The 14665-nt window shown below is 34.9% G+C and overlaps 1 protein-coding gene across 2 annotated transcripts in view; it reads right to left on the reverse strand.

Annotated features, from left to right (window-relative positions):
• The window catches only part of Mat89Ba (nucleolar protein 6 Mat89Ba), a 90308-nt gene that overhangs the window by 49751 nt on the left and 25892 nt on the right, over positions 1-14665 (reverse strand). For both annotated transcript variants that reach the window (XM_069841155.1, XM_069841156.1), the window contains 2 exons: positions 9690-9996; positions 100-260 (listed from right to left, as the gene is read on the reverse strand). In XM_069841155.1, the coding sequence (XP_069697256.1) occupies positions 100-260; positions 9690-9996 (468 nt within the window). The remainder of the gene's footprint in view (positions 1-99; positions 261-9689; positions 9997-14665) is intronic.

The following is a 14665-nucleotide window of genomic DNA, read 5'->3' on the forward strand; positions in this document are numbered from 1 at the left end:
TGCAGAGTTGTATCTTCTCTACTCCAGTGCCCTAGCTAGTAAAAACCGACGAACTCCATAAGACCCTTCACAGGCCTACAAAACCTTTGTTGGTCTCACCTGATCCAAACCCCTTTGTCTTAGCCAGACCTTGAGGAGCAGAATTCCGTCCTTAAGATTGGGATGGCTGTTCAGCACAGATGTTCGGTACTCCTCATTTGCAACCATCACGAGGTCTTGAAGAATGCTGCTGCTGTAGTGTGGAGTGGGCGTAAGTGAGCCTGCAATGCAACATTCACTATTCAAATTGGCAGCTTCTACAAGGGATGATTTTTTAGTAGTGACAACTATTCATTTTCTAGAGACATAGCATACATACATGGTTCAGAACAGATGCGTTATAGGACCCACCCCCAATATAAAAATATGCTAAGCCACAAAAAAAGGTCAACGGAAGTTGCGTTTCGATCAATTAAATGATCGATATATATTGTTTTCATTATGTTGCTAACCAATCAATATTGTTGTAAATTAGTTTGATCATAATCATGGCGGCAATATTGAATGCTATAGTTAAATATAAAAAAAAAGTGGATCAAATTCTCCCTCTTGATTTAAAATGTAGGCCTCGAAATGGAAATTATGGAATTATAAATAAGTTGTAAACTTTCAGTAGCTTTATCCATGAATAAAAACATGTAGGCTATGTTTATGGTTTTTTTTTAGTGATTGTGGTTTACTTAGGAGTGAAGTGTTTTGCAAAACATGCAATCCTGGGATGAGACTAAAGAAATTTAAAAGTAAACGAGAAGAACTCCTGTGGAGATGTCATTGGAAATTACAAGGTATTAAATGATAGACACAGGAATGCCGTATCATAGCACTTTGTGACATCACTCAGATAACGGAGAAGATGAAACGGAACATCTCCAGTGAAGTTCATGGTAAAATGCTAATTTTACATCAATTTTGTTTTTAATTCTTTGGTCCAGGGAAAACACTAGTAAAAATGTGTTTTTGTGAAAGACCAGTATTTTCCCTGGACCAAAAATGCAGTACAAATTGAGTAGAATTAGTATTTTATAATACATTATAAAGATGAGTAATATGAAATTAATTTTACTGTTGTATTAATACCAATGTTGTATTGTTTGAAAGTTTAATGTTTCTGTGTTTTAAGTTCAGCTTTGGTTTGTTTCTTTAACTTTATTTTGAATAAAATTTAAAATATTGTATAACAAAGGTGACTAATATGAGCTTAATACCATTATTGTTGGTTTTATTACATTATACATGTTTATGGTACTATGTATTTAGTATTGTTAAGATGGCATACTTGATATAATAATCGAAAATTACAATATATAATCAATACTATGGAATACTCAGGGTGGGTCCTATAATGCATCTGTTCCACTGCCATCGTGATCTAGACCAGGCCGTAATGCAGGTTGTGTGACGTCACTCGATGAGTCGGGCTTTTCTGTTAGAGTATACGGAGCTGAGTGAAATATATTACTTTATAGCGTGTCGGCGCTCAATTTTATTTAGTGTAATGTGTGTATAAGACCCCTTCACACTTCTTATTGCATAATATGTTGCAGAAATAATTACAAAACTGTGTTATTTTAATGTGAACGGAGTTTTACATGTTAACATAACCTGGTTGCATCAACATTTTAAGTTTGGAATGGAAGCTATTTTGAGATTTAATAAAGAAGAATTATTTATATTGTGATTTTAATGTAGCACATCTACCTTCCTTACTTGTAGGTACAACATTTACCACAGTCCCGCCTATGAAATTAGTGTATGTACAGTTGTGTGTTAATCTGGTAGATTAGATAAATACAATTCATTACAACCCAATATAGTAGGGAACAAATAAATACTACAATTAAATTTTTATTCAATGTAATATGTGCATAAGTTCCATTTATGTGTTGCATAATGTGGCAGGAATAATAAATAAAACTGTGTTATTTTTATGTGAAGAGAATTTACCATGTTAACATAACCTATCTGCGTCAACATTTTAGGCTAAAGTTGAGAACGAAAACTGTTTTGAGATTTAATAAAGAATAATATATTTTTAGGATAAACTTCAGAACACGGTTACCGTCCTTACTTATAGGTAGAAAATTCACCACAGTCCTTCCTATGAAATGTACATACGTTATATTACTTAGTAGCGCTGAGGTATAGTTCCGGTAATTTCTGAACTGAAAACATTTGAATTTATTTTTTGTGGAGATGCATTTGATCCTATAAGCAAGGCATATTAAAATCGTGACCGAACCAAACTAATTTGTATATGCAAGATGTATGAATACGAAGGGAACTACCTCAGCGCTAGTTTAACCCTAGTAACATATTAAACTAATCAGACTTCAGACTGGAGTACCGTCTGAAACGAATAAATACAATTGAAGTGTAGACAAATTGCATTTGTAAGTTATACGTAGCGTTATGCTTAATTATAACGCATAATTGCGAATATGGAAATAAGGCAAGTACTGATAGAATAAACATAACCTATAACTTCAACACATTAAAATATGCGTGCGATGCAACTGAAAATTGTTGAAACGTGCATAAATGAATGTGCAAGAATTTCGTAATGAAGCATGAGTGCTTTATTTCAACTAATTACAATTCTAAATACTGTAACAGTAATGAAAACTATAGGGTATAATTTTTCGTAATATACTATATGTATCTCGTTTTTAGTTCAAATTGTGTATATTATCAAACGTCGTATTATTTACTCGTATAATGTAGGTTATTCACAAATAAATAGGGCGCAATAATTTAAATTTAATAAGACAAATATGGTAAACTAGCAATAATGGATTAGACAAGAGTAACATCGGTAACACTGCACTTAGGCCTAATCACAACTTACTTCATATGCCAGTCAATGTTTCACTTTCACGTATATATTATTACACATATTTAGCCTACTGTTTATAAGACCAAAATTTCACTTAACCACATAAGGGCGCAATATTTAATCGAAATAAAGGCAGGTATTACACATACGAACTTTGCCTGCAACAACGTAATTTTTACACCAAAAATAATATTATACCTTAAATTGCAAGTAAATTGTGTCTCATGTGTCTCACAATCACTGTTTAAAATTTTACTGGCGCAATTACACTGCATTTCAGAGAAATATATGTTATTCTTCATGCACTAAACTAATTCATATGGTTGAAAGACCGCCCTTCGCGATCAGCTGTTAAGCGAGTCACGTGGTCTGCCTTACGGCCTGTATTAGATCACGATGGCAGTGATCTGTTCCCATGGTTCTAAGTTTTAAAGGCCTTCAATGTAGTCACCAGCATTGTGTAGAATGTGGCACCAATGATGCAGATGCTGTCGGATGCCATTGGCACTGCTTAATCTGTCGACAATGCAAAGAGAGCGATCTACTGCCTGAAGAATGTCTTCAACTGATCCCACGAAGTGGTTGGGATATTTGTCAATTCAGGTCTTCAATTAAATGAATTGTAGTTTTTCATGCTAAGCTCACTTAGAATTAAGTTTGCATTGTAGTGGACTGGTGCATAAATTCATAGTGTAAATAAATACTTGGTTGCTATGGAAACATGGACAGCAGATGAACGAAAATACCGAAAAACACTAAGAACTTATGCACCAATCCAATATTACATTTTATATTATGTAATTTTTCTTGTGCACTGATGACACTTGTAATTCTAATGGTAAATAAAGATCCAATCTAATGTCATCTAATATTAATGTTCGAAAAATCCATCATAAAAGTTGTTGTTTTCTAATGCCAGGTATTTGACAATAAAGTCATTTGACCTCTTGTACTCCAATATTTTTCAAAGATATTATCATGGCCAGCCACTGAAGCACAGATTTTGAGGTGTTCCGAATCCATTTCTTGGTTTGAGTTGCACAATGGGCAGTTAGGGGATTGACATATTCCAATTCTATGCAAGTGTTTGGCCAAACAGTCATGGCCTGTTGTCAATCTAAATGCAGCTACAGACGATTTTCGTGGTAAATGGGGAATTAACTGTGGATTATGATGCATAGAGAGTTCTTCCCTTGAGATTGTGTTATCAAATTTTGTTTGTTGAAGTCTAAGTATGTAAATTTAATAAATCTTTTCACAGAGTAATACATAGATTTAGTAACAGGTCTTAAGTAGCAGTGCTGCCCTTCTTTGCTAAAGCATCCGCATTCTCGTTTCCCAGGATTCCACAATGGGATGGTATCCATTGGAATACAATTCTTTTATTGAGTGATATTAATTGAGAGAGCATTTTAGTTATTTCTGCTGTTTGAGATGAAGGTGTGTGTTTAGAGACTATTGATAGAATAGCTGCTTTGGAGTCTGACAATATAACTACATTCTTAAATTTATTGATGTGGCATAGAAGATTCCTGAGACTTTCACTTATTGCAATGATTTCTCCATCAAAACTCGTTGTTCCATATCCAAGAGATCTAGAAAGTGAGAAGAAATAGCACGTAACACCTGCACCGGCACCTTGTTCTCTGGAGATCAAGGATCCATCGGTGTATAAATGAAGCCAGTTTTGTGGAGGGTATCTAATATTAATTATCTCTAAAGACAATTGTTTCATTATTTTAGTGTTTACTTCTGATTTCAGTATTTCTTCTGTTAAATTTAGATTATATTCTATATTTAATAGAGTTAAAGGGTTTGGTTTAATTTCTAAGTTTTCTTTTAAATTTGAGATATTGATTTTCTGTTTTAATTCTTGAACCATGGATATGAAACTTTTTTGAGTTTTCAATCTACAGAGAGGACTGTATGAATGCCAACTGTTTCCTGGTAATCTGATAAGTTTTTCATACTGAATCAGTGCTTTTTCTTCTATTGTCATTTTGACGCTGTTAATATTAGTGAGGAATCTCATAGAATCTATTGGAGTTGTTTTGATTTCACCAGTAATGAGCCCTTAGAGCTTGGTTTTGAACTTATTCTATTTCGTTTATGAAAGTATATGCTAATATTTTGTTGCAAAAGAATGGTATACAGAGCAAATTCTTTGCAAGTGAATCTATGTATGAGCTATGTTTTCCATTTTCAAATTTAGAGACACTATCAGATTGCCAAAATCCACTGATGTAATGGCTGTCAATTACTTACTATAGAAATACAAGAAGTCTGTACTGTATGCTAACAAACCATGCACACTCAATGTCACTGCAGAAATCCGAGCAACTGATGCTGTTTTCTGCAACGAATTATGGAAAATATTTGGTGTAGATCAAGAGCGGCAAAAACTCTCGTGCACACAAGCGACCTCGCAAAGCATGCTACTGAGGACGAATGTACTGAGCAAGGGTTGAACAATTGTTGTGGCAGTGCACCATACGTGTCAGGATTCAGAAATAACTTTATTATTGAAAGAATCTCAACAAATAAACAAATTGTGTCCCATCTTATTTATTTGCAGTATAGTAGTAGTAGAAATAAATCTGTCTGCACGTCACAGAGAATTTATTCTTAGAAACATATATTTTATATCGAAAAATATACAGTACCCAAAGCATGTTCCTTAAGGAAAATTAATTAAATCTTTCTGGCACACAAAATTGGGAAACTACAACTGACAGCATTTTACCAACATAATATAACAAGACCAATAATTCTTATTCAATCACAATAAACAGATGTTTAATATGGTTTGCACAATGCTTAAGTTGAAATGTACTAAAACAACAGGATTAAAAATAACACATTTGTGTAATTAAAAAAAATGGTGAAATTATTTTCTATTCGTTTTGATTTTGGCTGCCATCACAGTGACTTCTAATTTCATGGAAAAAACAATTTTTTTTTTGTCTCTTCGGACAGTATAATAACAAGGCCTGTGTATCTTCAGAACTTATTTTTTTTAAGAATAGGCTTTCTTTGTTCCTTAATTTATTGTCGCAATATCTGGATTAAGATATTTTAATGCTGCAAGCCACAAAACAGCTTTTAATTTAGTACCCTTATGTTTGCTCTCAGCCTTGGCTTCATACGCTTCATTGTAGAGGAGAACTTTTCACAAGCATATGTACTACCAAACATGGACATTACATAGCCTGCAAATTTACATAGTGTTGTTTTAAATTATGTTCTCTGCATATCATGTGCTTCCTGCATATTATACATTAAGCATTTTCTCATTTTGCATTCCTAAACAGAAATATCACCCCCCACCAGTCATAGTTAAACGGTTTGAAGATTTACACTTCTCTCCTTCCATGTACACCCTTGGTTAGTAGTCTTTTCCTCGTCAGGTGCTCTTGGTATCAGTGGAATGCGTACAAGCGAGTGATGGACTGCTACTGACTCCTATGTGCAACTTGCTCATATGTGTTGTTATTATTATTATTATTATTATTATTATTATTAATATTTATAGAAACAAGTAGAAGTTAACAAATTGCAATGTAACTACTGTTTTCAGTGAAAGTATTCTATTTTAATTTTTATAGAAACAAGTAGAGGTTAATAAATTGCAATGTAACTACTGTTTTCAGTGAAAGTATACTATTTTAATTCAACCAAAGTATTTCACTGCTACATCCAAATATGTTTTCAAATTACAGCTATGCATTAAATGGTCAATGTTTGGATGTTTGTGGCAAAAGAAAATGTATAAAGGTTCGTAAAAAAGATTAAATGTAGTACTTCTGCTACCTGATTAAGTAATGGGTGGAAGAGTCTATTCAAAATAACCTGAAGCACTTATGTTAATCTTTATATACCTTCACATTAATTTCTTCAAATAATTTATATGTTGCGTTTCCTAAACAGAAGATCTATTTGACAAGAATGCTACACATACTTTTGCTAGACCTTAACATACAGTACTGCTGAATGAAACAACATTAAAGCCTTTTTAATAACACCAGAAAAGAGGAAAAACAAGTTGTGCAGAATAAAGAATGTGAAAGGATACAAAACATGAAGAGAAGTAGACTGACTAAAAATCCCGTGCTTTGCATTGCCTAATGAGGGGTGGGGTGGGGGGGGAGGTGATATGCGACATGCTTTGGACTAGCAATAAAGAACAAGAGCTGGGGGACTACTCTTCATGGGAGAAGAAATTTTCTCATGAAATTTCGGGCAGTGTAAGAGACCAATGCCTACTCAGCACAGTGATGAATTTGGGAACTACGATAAGAAATTCGGAAACAATAGCAGCAGCAGTAGCAGTAGTAATAATTTTCGATTGAAAATGTAATTATGCATTAATCAATTACTACACTGAACTGAAGACGAACATCTTGAGGAACATGCCATTTATGTTGCAGAGTGAACTGAAGTTTGCTTTACTATTATGCAGCACATTTTCTTTGTTCACTAGTACGTGACTGCATGTTTCTTATGTGTGTATCTTGACAGGAATATTACAGGTTTGGTATGACAAAGTTCAGTTCATCCTGTATTTCAAATACCTAACTTTGTGCATATGTATGTGTATGAACGCTCAAGAAGAACAGAATCGCAAGGTGAATTTTAAGTAAATCGTCATTGTAAACTATTCAATCAATCAATCAAACAATCAATCAATCAATCAATCAAACTCCTGTATCTCCTCATGAGGAGCCTCTATCGGACCCTATTTGTAGCCAACTTCTTCACTTTGCTCCATGTTTTCCCCTCCCTAGCAATTTCCTCCAAAACTGTTCTCTTCCATGTATTTTTTGGCCTTCCTCTTGTTCTACTATCTGGGGGTTCCAATCCAAAGCCATTCTTTCTACTGCTCCATCTTCTTTCCTGATTGTATGCCCTATCCAATTCCACTTTCGTCTTTTGATTTCTATTGTGATTTCTTTCTGATTTGTTATCTTCCATAGTTCTGAGTTTGTGATTATATCTGGCCATCTAATTTTTAAAATTCTCCGTAAACATCTATTAACAAATGTTTGCAGTTTATTTTGTATAATTTTACTTGTTTTCCATGTCTCACGGCCATATAATAAGACTGATTGATTTCACATTACTGTTAAAGATATTAATTTTTGTAAATCTAGGTATAATATAAGATTTCCATATTGGGTACAACTGGACAAATGCACTATTTGCATTTTTTTTATTCGGTTCTTTACAGCCACAAAGGCTCCACCATCCTTGTCAATTATACTACCCAAATATTTAAATTCTTGAACAGTATCATTGTTATTATTATTTAGGCCTATTTTAACTTTATCTGTCTTTTTACTATTTAATCTCATTTCTTTAGTTTTCTTTACGTTTATTTTCATATGAGCCCCTTTTATTACTTCTAATAAAGTATTAATTTTATTCTGCATATCACCAAAACTATGGAGAGCAAACAGATATCATCAGCGAAATCCAGATCTTCCAAGGTATCATTTAATCCCCATCTTATATCTTTTCTAACATTGCCAACAGACCTTTCCATAATTTCATTCATAATAATCAGAAATATGATCGGAGAGAGAATACAACCCTGTTTCACTCCGCATGTAGTTGTTATATTTTCTGACAGCAAACTAAAGCAGGGAGATGCACTATCACCTTTACTTTTTAACTTCGCGCTAGAATATGCCATTAGGAAAGTTCAGGATAACAGACAGGGTTTGGAACTGAACGGGTTACATCAGCTTCTTGTCTATGCGGATGACGTGAATATGTTAGGAGAAATTTTACTTGAAGCAAGTAGAGCGATCGGTTTGGAAGTAAATCCCGAAAAGACAAAGTATATGATTATGTCTCGTGACCAGAATATTGTACGAAATGGAAATATAAAAATTGGAGATTTATCCTTCGAAGAGGTGGAAAAATTCAAATATCTTGGAGCAACAGGAACAAATATAAATGACACTCGGGAGGAAATTAAAGGCAGAATAAATATGGGAAAAGCGTGTTATTATTCGGTTGAGAAGCTCTTATCATCCAGTCTGCTGTCCAAAAATCTGAAAGTTAGAATTTATAAAACAGTTATATTACCGGTTGTTCTGTATGGTTGTGAAACTTGGACTCTCACTCTGAGAGAGGAACATAGGTTCAGGGTGTTTGAGAATAAGGTGCTTAGGAAAATATTTGGGGCTAAGCGGGATGAAGTTACAGGAGAATGGAGAAAGTTACACAACATAGAACTGCACGCATTGTATTCTTCACCTGACATAATTAGGAACATTAAATCCAGACGTTTGAGATGGGCAGGGCATGTAGCACGTATGGGCGAATCCAGAAATGCATATAGAGTGTTAGTTGGGAGACCGGAGGGAAAAAGACCTTTAGGGAGGCCGAGACGTAGATGGGCGGATAATATTAAAATGGATTTGAGGGAGGTGGGGTATGATGATAGAGACTGGATTAATCTTGCACAGGATAGGGACCGCTGGCGGGCTTATGTGAGGGCGGCGATGAGCCTTCGGGTTCCTTAAAAGCCATTTTTAAGTAAGTAAGTAATACCTTTATGTATGACATTATGAGTATAATTTTCATACATAAGTTTAATTAGTCTACAAATTTTTTTCCGGTATATCAAATTTTGTTATTGTTCATTGTAAACTATTGGCTTTAAATAAATAAACCATTGTTAATTTTATATAAAAAAATCTTATATTTTATATCTATGGTTATTGAAAATGCAGAGAGAGAGAGAGAATGAAAAAGTGACTGGATGAGAGAGAGAGAGGGGGGGAAGGAGAGGAAGAGGGGGACTACTTACTTTCTTCCACCTTCTCATTCTCACTGAAAAACCAGTTGGGCCTGACATTATTCTTCTCTGGTGAGAAACGAGCCAGTTTGAAGATTCCAGATGGAGCTGTTAGATGCAGCACTACCAAAACATGCTTTCCCAGCTTCCCTGCTGGCTTTATTTGTAGTACTGGCTTCATAGGATCTCCACAGCATTGGAAGTATTGCATTTCCTCCACAAACTCGCTGCTCTTTAGTTTGAAAGCAATGTGACCAAGGTACATTGCTCGCTTTCGGTGGTACTGGTGGTTCAGGTAGTCCTTCACATCAAGGCAGCCCTGTAAAAACAATGATTTTGATTTGAAAGGCATGTTGGTCCGACAAGTTAACAAGTAAATGAAAATAAATATCAAAGGTCCTTCAATAACTGTCTATTTTTTAAAACCTAATGCATAGTACAAAAGATTACATTAAGTTACATAAAACACATATGCGACGAGCGCTTTCGCTATTAAGATAGAATCTTCAGGTCTGGCTTGCACATTATTAAGCTTTTCACATAAAGACACAGATGGAAAAGGAACATAATGAAACATAATAAGGTGCACGACGTGAGAGAATTACAATATTAAAATAACAGTGCAAAAAAGCAAAGTAAAAAATGACTTGAAAACAAGCAAATATTTGTAATAATTCAAACCTCTATAAGGTCTAGACATTAAAATCATAAAAAGTATGCCTTGAGATAGAAGTCTTCAAAACATATGTGCAGCTTATAAAATGTGACAAAGACAGTTAAAAGAGTAAAAAATTAAACATATTATTTACATCAGTCAGCACGACGTATGAAGAGGCAGCGCGTAGTGAAATCTGCAAAAATCAATGAGAAAAGTTTTAATAAAGGAACTTATGCAGATCAAAAATATAATGTAACGAAAAACCACTTACGAGATATTTGAAGTAGTGGTAAGAGGCGATGTTGTCTGGCTGGTTACGTGGTGGTGATTGGTGCAATGACAAACAGTATAAAAGAAACACGTCATGATGCAAGTGGAGGGGGGTACATGTTGCAGCGAGAAGAGTTTCCATTGGCTAATTTGAATAAAGGGTTATTAGAATTGGGTAATTGTTCATTAAGTAACGAAATGCTATTATTAAGCGATTTGGCTATGTAAAATTCTTCTGCAACTAAATTAATGTTTCCGTTATTGATGGGTTTTTGATCCGCATAGGTTCCTTTATTAAAACTTTTCTTATTGATTTTTGCAGATTTCACTACGCGCTGCCTTTTCATACGTCGTGCTGACTGATGTAAATAATATGTTTAATTTTTTACTCTTTTAACTGTCTTTGTCACATTTTATAAGCTGCATATATGTTTTGCAGTCTTTTATCTCAAGGCATACTTTCTATGATTTTAATGTCTAGACCTTATAGAGGTTTGAATTATTACAAATATTTGCTTGTTTTCAAGTCATATTTTACTTTGCTTTTTTGCACTGTTATTTTAATATTGTAATTCTCTCACGTCGTGTACCTTATTATATTTCATTATGTTACTTTTCCATCTATGTCTTTATGTAGAAAGCTTAATAATGTGCAAGCCAGACCTGAAGATGCTATCTTAATAGCGAAAGCGCTAGTCGCATATGTGTTTTATATATGTAACCTATTGTAATCTTTTGTATTATGCATTAGGTTTTAAAAAATAGACAGTTATTGAAGGACCTTTGATATTTATTTTCAATGATTTTGATGTTTCACAACATATAACCTTTTCCTACAATTTAAAATCTCTCACAAAAGCTGTATTTTGATAATTGCACCAGCAGCAGCTGTAGTGAAAAAAATTAATAAATATGTAGATTTGGTGAAAGAAATATGGAAGATTTGAAACATGAAGCATTCAAAATCCAATTACAATATTCATAACAGATACAATATCAAAACTATAGTGCAACATCTTAACAGTTTACAGACACACTGCTACATTACAAGAAAACGATATTAAAATAATAATAGTAGCTTGTGACTGTTCAATGTATGTAACAATTTTTTTCTGTCTAATGACAGAGCCCTTAACTAGCGGTTGTAGAAAGTGGTTCTATTCCTAAAAAAAAGGAGGTTAAAGCCTTCATTACAATCTCATCAAACTTACATTTCTTTTTCTATTTTAAAAACAACTAGTAAAGCTTAAATTTGTATGTCATTTTAAGAGTGATTCTAGTTATACTTCTACTTGTAAGTTAATTTTGTAAGCAACTGTTGTAATGCTTCAAATTAAAAAAAAAAAAACTCTCATAATGCTGCTTTAACACGTTCGCTGCCGACTGTATTGTTGCAAAATCTATCCCCAGGAGCAGATTAGTTTTTTGTGTTTATTTATCATGTAATAGTGTCTATGAATAATTTTTAGCCTCGTATACAATTTTCGAGTACAGACAATGATTGAAATCTTGATGATGCATTTAAGCGTCACCGGCACCACGTTAATAATTCCATTATCAGTGCCATTTGACGCGTTTACACATCACCCTTATTTTTGTTTTTATGTGACTGTATACTGAAATATTGTTAGAGAAAAACAAATTAGGCCTATCTTACTTCATTTGTGGTAGATTCCGAAGCAGGTATCGACACACAATCCAGGTTGACCAAAGCAATCAGAACAGTAGAATGTTGATTCTTTTTTTCTGCCATTGTCGTGACACACTTTGCAGCGTTTCCTCCTTCCCCCCCCCCTCATTAGCGCGTTGTTTTGCTGACAGGTGTTTCACAGCTGGTGATACCAGTTTGATTGTTGGACTGCTGAGTGTTGCATACGATAGCAAATATCGTGTTACTGAAAGTCTGAAATCATATAACGAAATCCTACTCCTTGTGGTGTACCGAGGATGCAAATTATGTGCGTTCAGTAACATTATTTGGAAGAGGTGGATGTCAATTTTTTTTATACCACCGAACTGTTTTTCTTTCACATGGGTAATATGAAACCATTTGATCTTGCCGATCGATGCCTGACATGTGGTTATTATATTTTTCAATTGCATGCGGCTTTTGTACTTTTTGCCCTCTTTTGTTTCAACAATACTATCTTCAAATTCAGTCGAGATAAATAAGACGTCGAAATATCCACATTTTGAACTGGAGTGGCAACTGGAGTAGTACTTGAATTATTAGATGTTTCAAAATCAGTTTCACTTTCACTATCACTCTTACTTTCACTTTCATTTTCACTTTCACTTTGGCTTTCATTTGAATTGAAATCACTGTCACTGTCCGAATCAGGCACTGAAGTATTCACTAGACGCCCGATTTCGTCATTCTTGCAAGTTTATCTGGCGCACTTTTACGACTTTTTGCATTTGAAGGACCTGGAGGCGTCTCAAAATTATCATCTAGTTTGTCATCCATGATTCTTCTACTTAAATGAGCAGAAGGTAATAACCAAGAATGATAATAAGTAGCAGCACCCTTCCAGTAAGTAATACTACATAACAATATAGGATAACCAAAATACTGAAGGAATAATGCGCGGGAAAGGAAGAAAACTATGACGTGCATATGCGTCATTGGCATACGGCGCTAGGACCGTGTGACGTGTATACGCGTCAAGTGGCATTCAATGTGTTAAGGCTCTTGCTTAGGACGCATTTTCCTGGATCCCAGGTAACTGAAGAGAAGGCAGTATCCAGTCAGGCCTGCCAACCACCTAAGCTTGATAGGCAGACTGCAGTTGATATTGTCACCTTCAGGAAGATTAAGTGGACTATTAATTCATTTGCCCCTTTAAGAGTCCAGGAATGAATGGTTGTAACAGTATATTTGCATACTTACATTGGCGATATCTTTATGGTCGACCCAACGATCTATTTCTCTGTTGCACATGCATGCATCCATTATGAAGCTAGTTGTGTGGAGTTAGTATTGTACACAAGACCAGTTCAAGGGAAAACTTACACTCGGGAGTTAGCCTTGGCTGGGCTAGTTGCTCAGCAATGGGAAATCAGGTGATATGTTTCCTGTATTATGATTTAGTTTGGCTCTAAGGAGCGTAATAGCGGTATTTACTGAAATATTTACTTGTGTTTGATCAGACTAAATTGTCCAAGAGCCATTGCACCAAGCTTGTTTCACTTCATTCTTTCGGCATGCATTTGATACAGCGAAGTTAAATTGGGCCAATCAGATTGAGTTCATTGCAGGCCTTGTCTTTCCTCAATGTTGTCTGACAGTGAAGTTAAATTGGGCCAATCAGATTGAGTTCATTGCAGGCCTTGTCTTTCCTCAATGTTGTCTGACAGTGAAGTTAAATTGGGCCAATCAGATTGAGTTCATTGCTGGCCTGTCTTACCTCAATGTTGTCTGACAGTGAAGTTAAATTGGGCCAATCAGATTGAGTTCATTGCGGGCTGTATCTTTCCTAAATGTTGTGTGACAGTGAAGTTAAATTGGGCCAATCAGATTGAGTTCATTGCAGGCCTTGTCTTTCCTCAATGTTGTGTGACAGTGAAGTTAAATTGGACCAATCAGATTGAGTTCATTGCAGGCCTTGTCTTTCCTCAATGTTGTCTGACAGTGAAGTTAAATTGGGCCAATCAGAATGAGTTCATTGCGGGCCTTGTCTTTCCTCAATGTTGTCTGACAGTAAAATTAAATGGGGCCAATGAGATTGAGTTCATTGCGGGCCTTGTCTTTCTTCAATGTTGTCTGACAGTAAAGTTAAATTGGGCCAATCAGATTGAGTTCATTGCTGGCCTTGTTTTTCCTCAATGTTGTCTGACAGTGAAGTTAAATTGGGCCAATCAGATTGAGTTCATTGCAGGCCTTGTCCTTCCTCAATGTTGTCTGACAGTGAAGTTAAATTGGGCCAATCAGAATGAGTTCATTGCAGGCAATGTCTTTCCTCAATGTTGTCTGACAGTAAAGTTAAATTGGGCCAATCAGATTGAGTTCATTGCAGGCCTTGTCTTTCCTCAATGTTGTGTGACAGTGAAGTTAAATTGG

The sequence above is a fragment of the Periplaneta americana genome, chromosome 12 (genome assembly GCF_040183065.1).
Source record: "Periplaneta americana isolate PAMFEO1 chromosome 12, P.americana_PAMFEO1_priV1, whole genome shotgun sequence".
NCBI lineage: Eukaryota > Metazoa > Arthropoda > Insecta > Blattodea > Blattidae > Periplaneta > Periplaneta americana.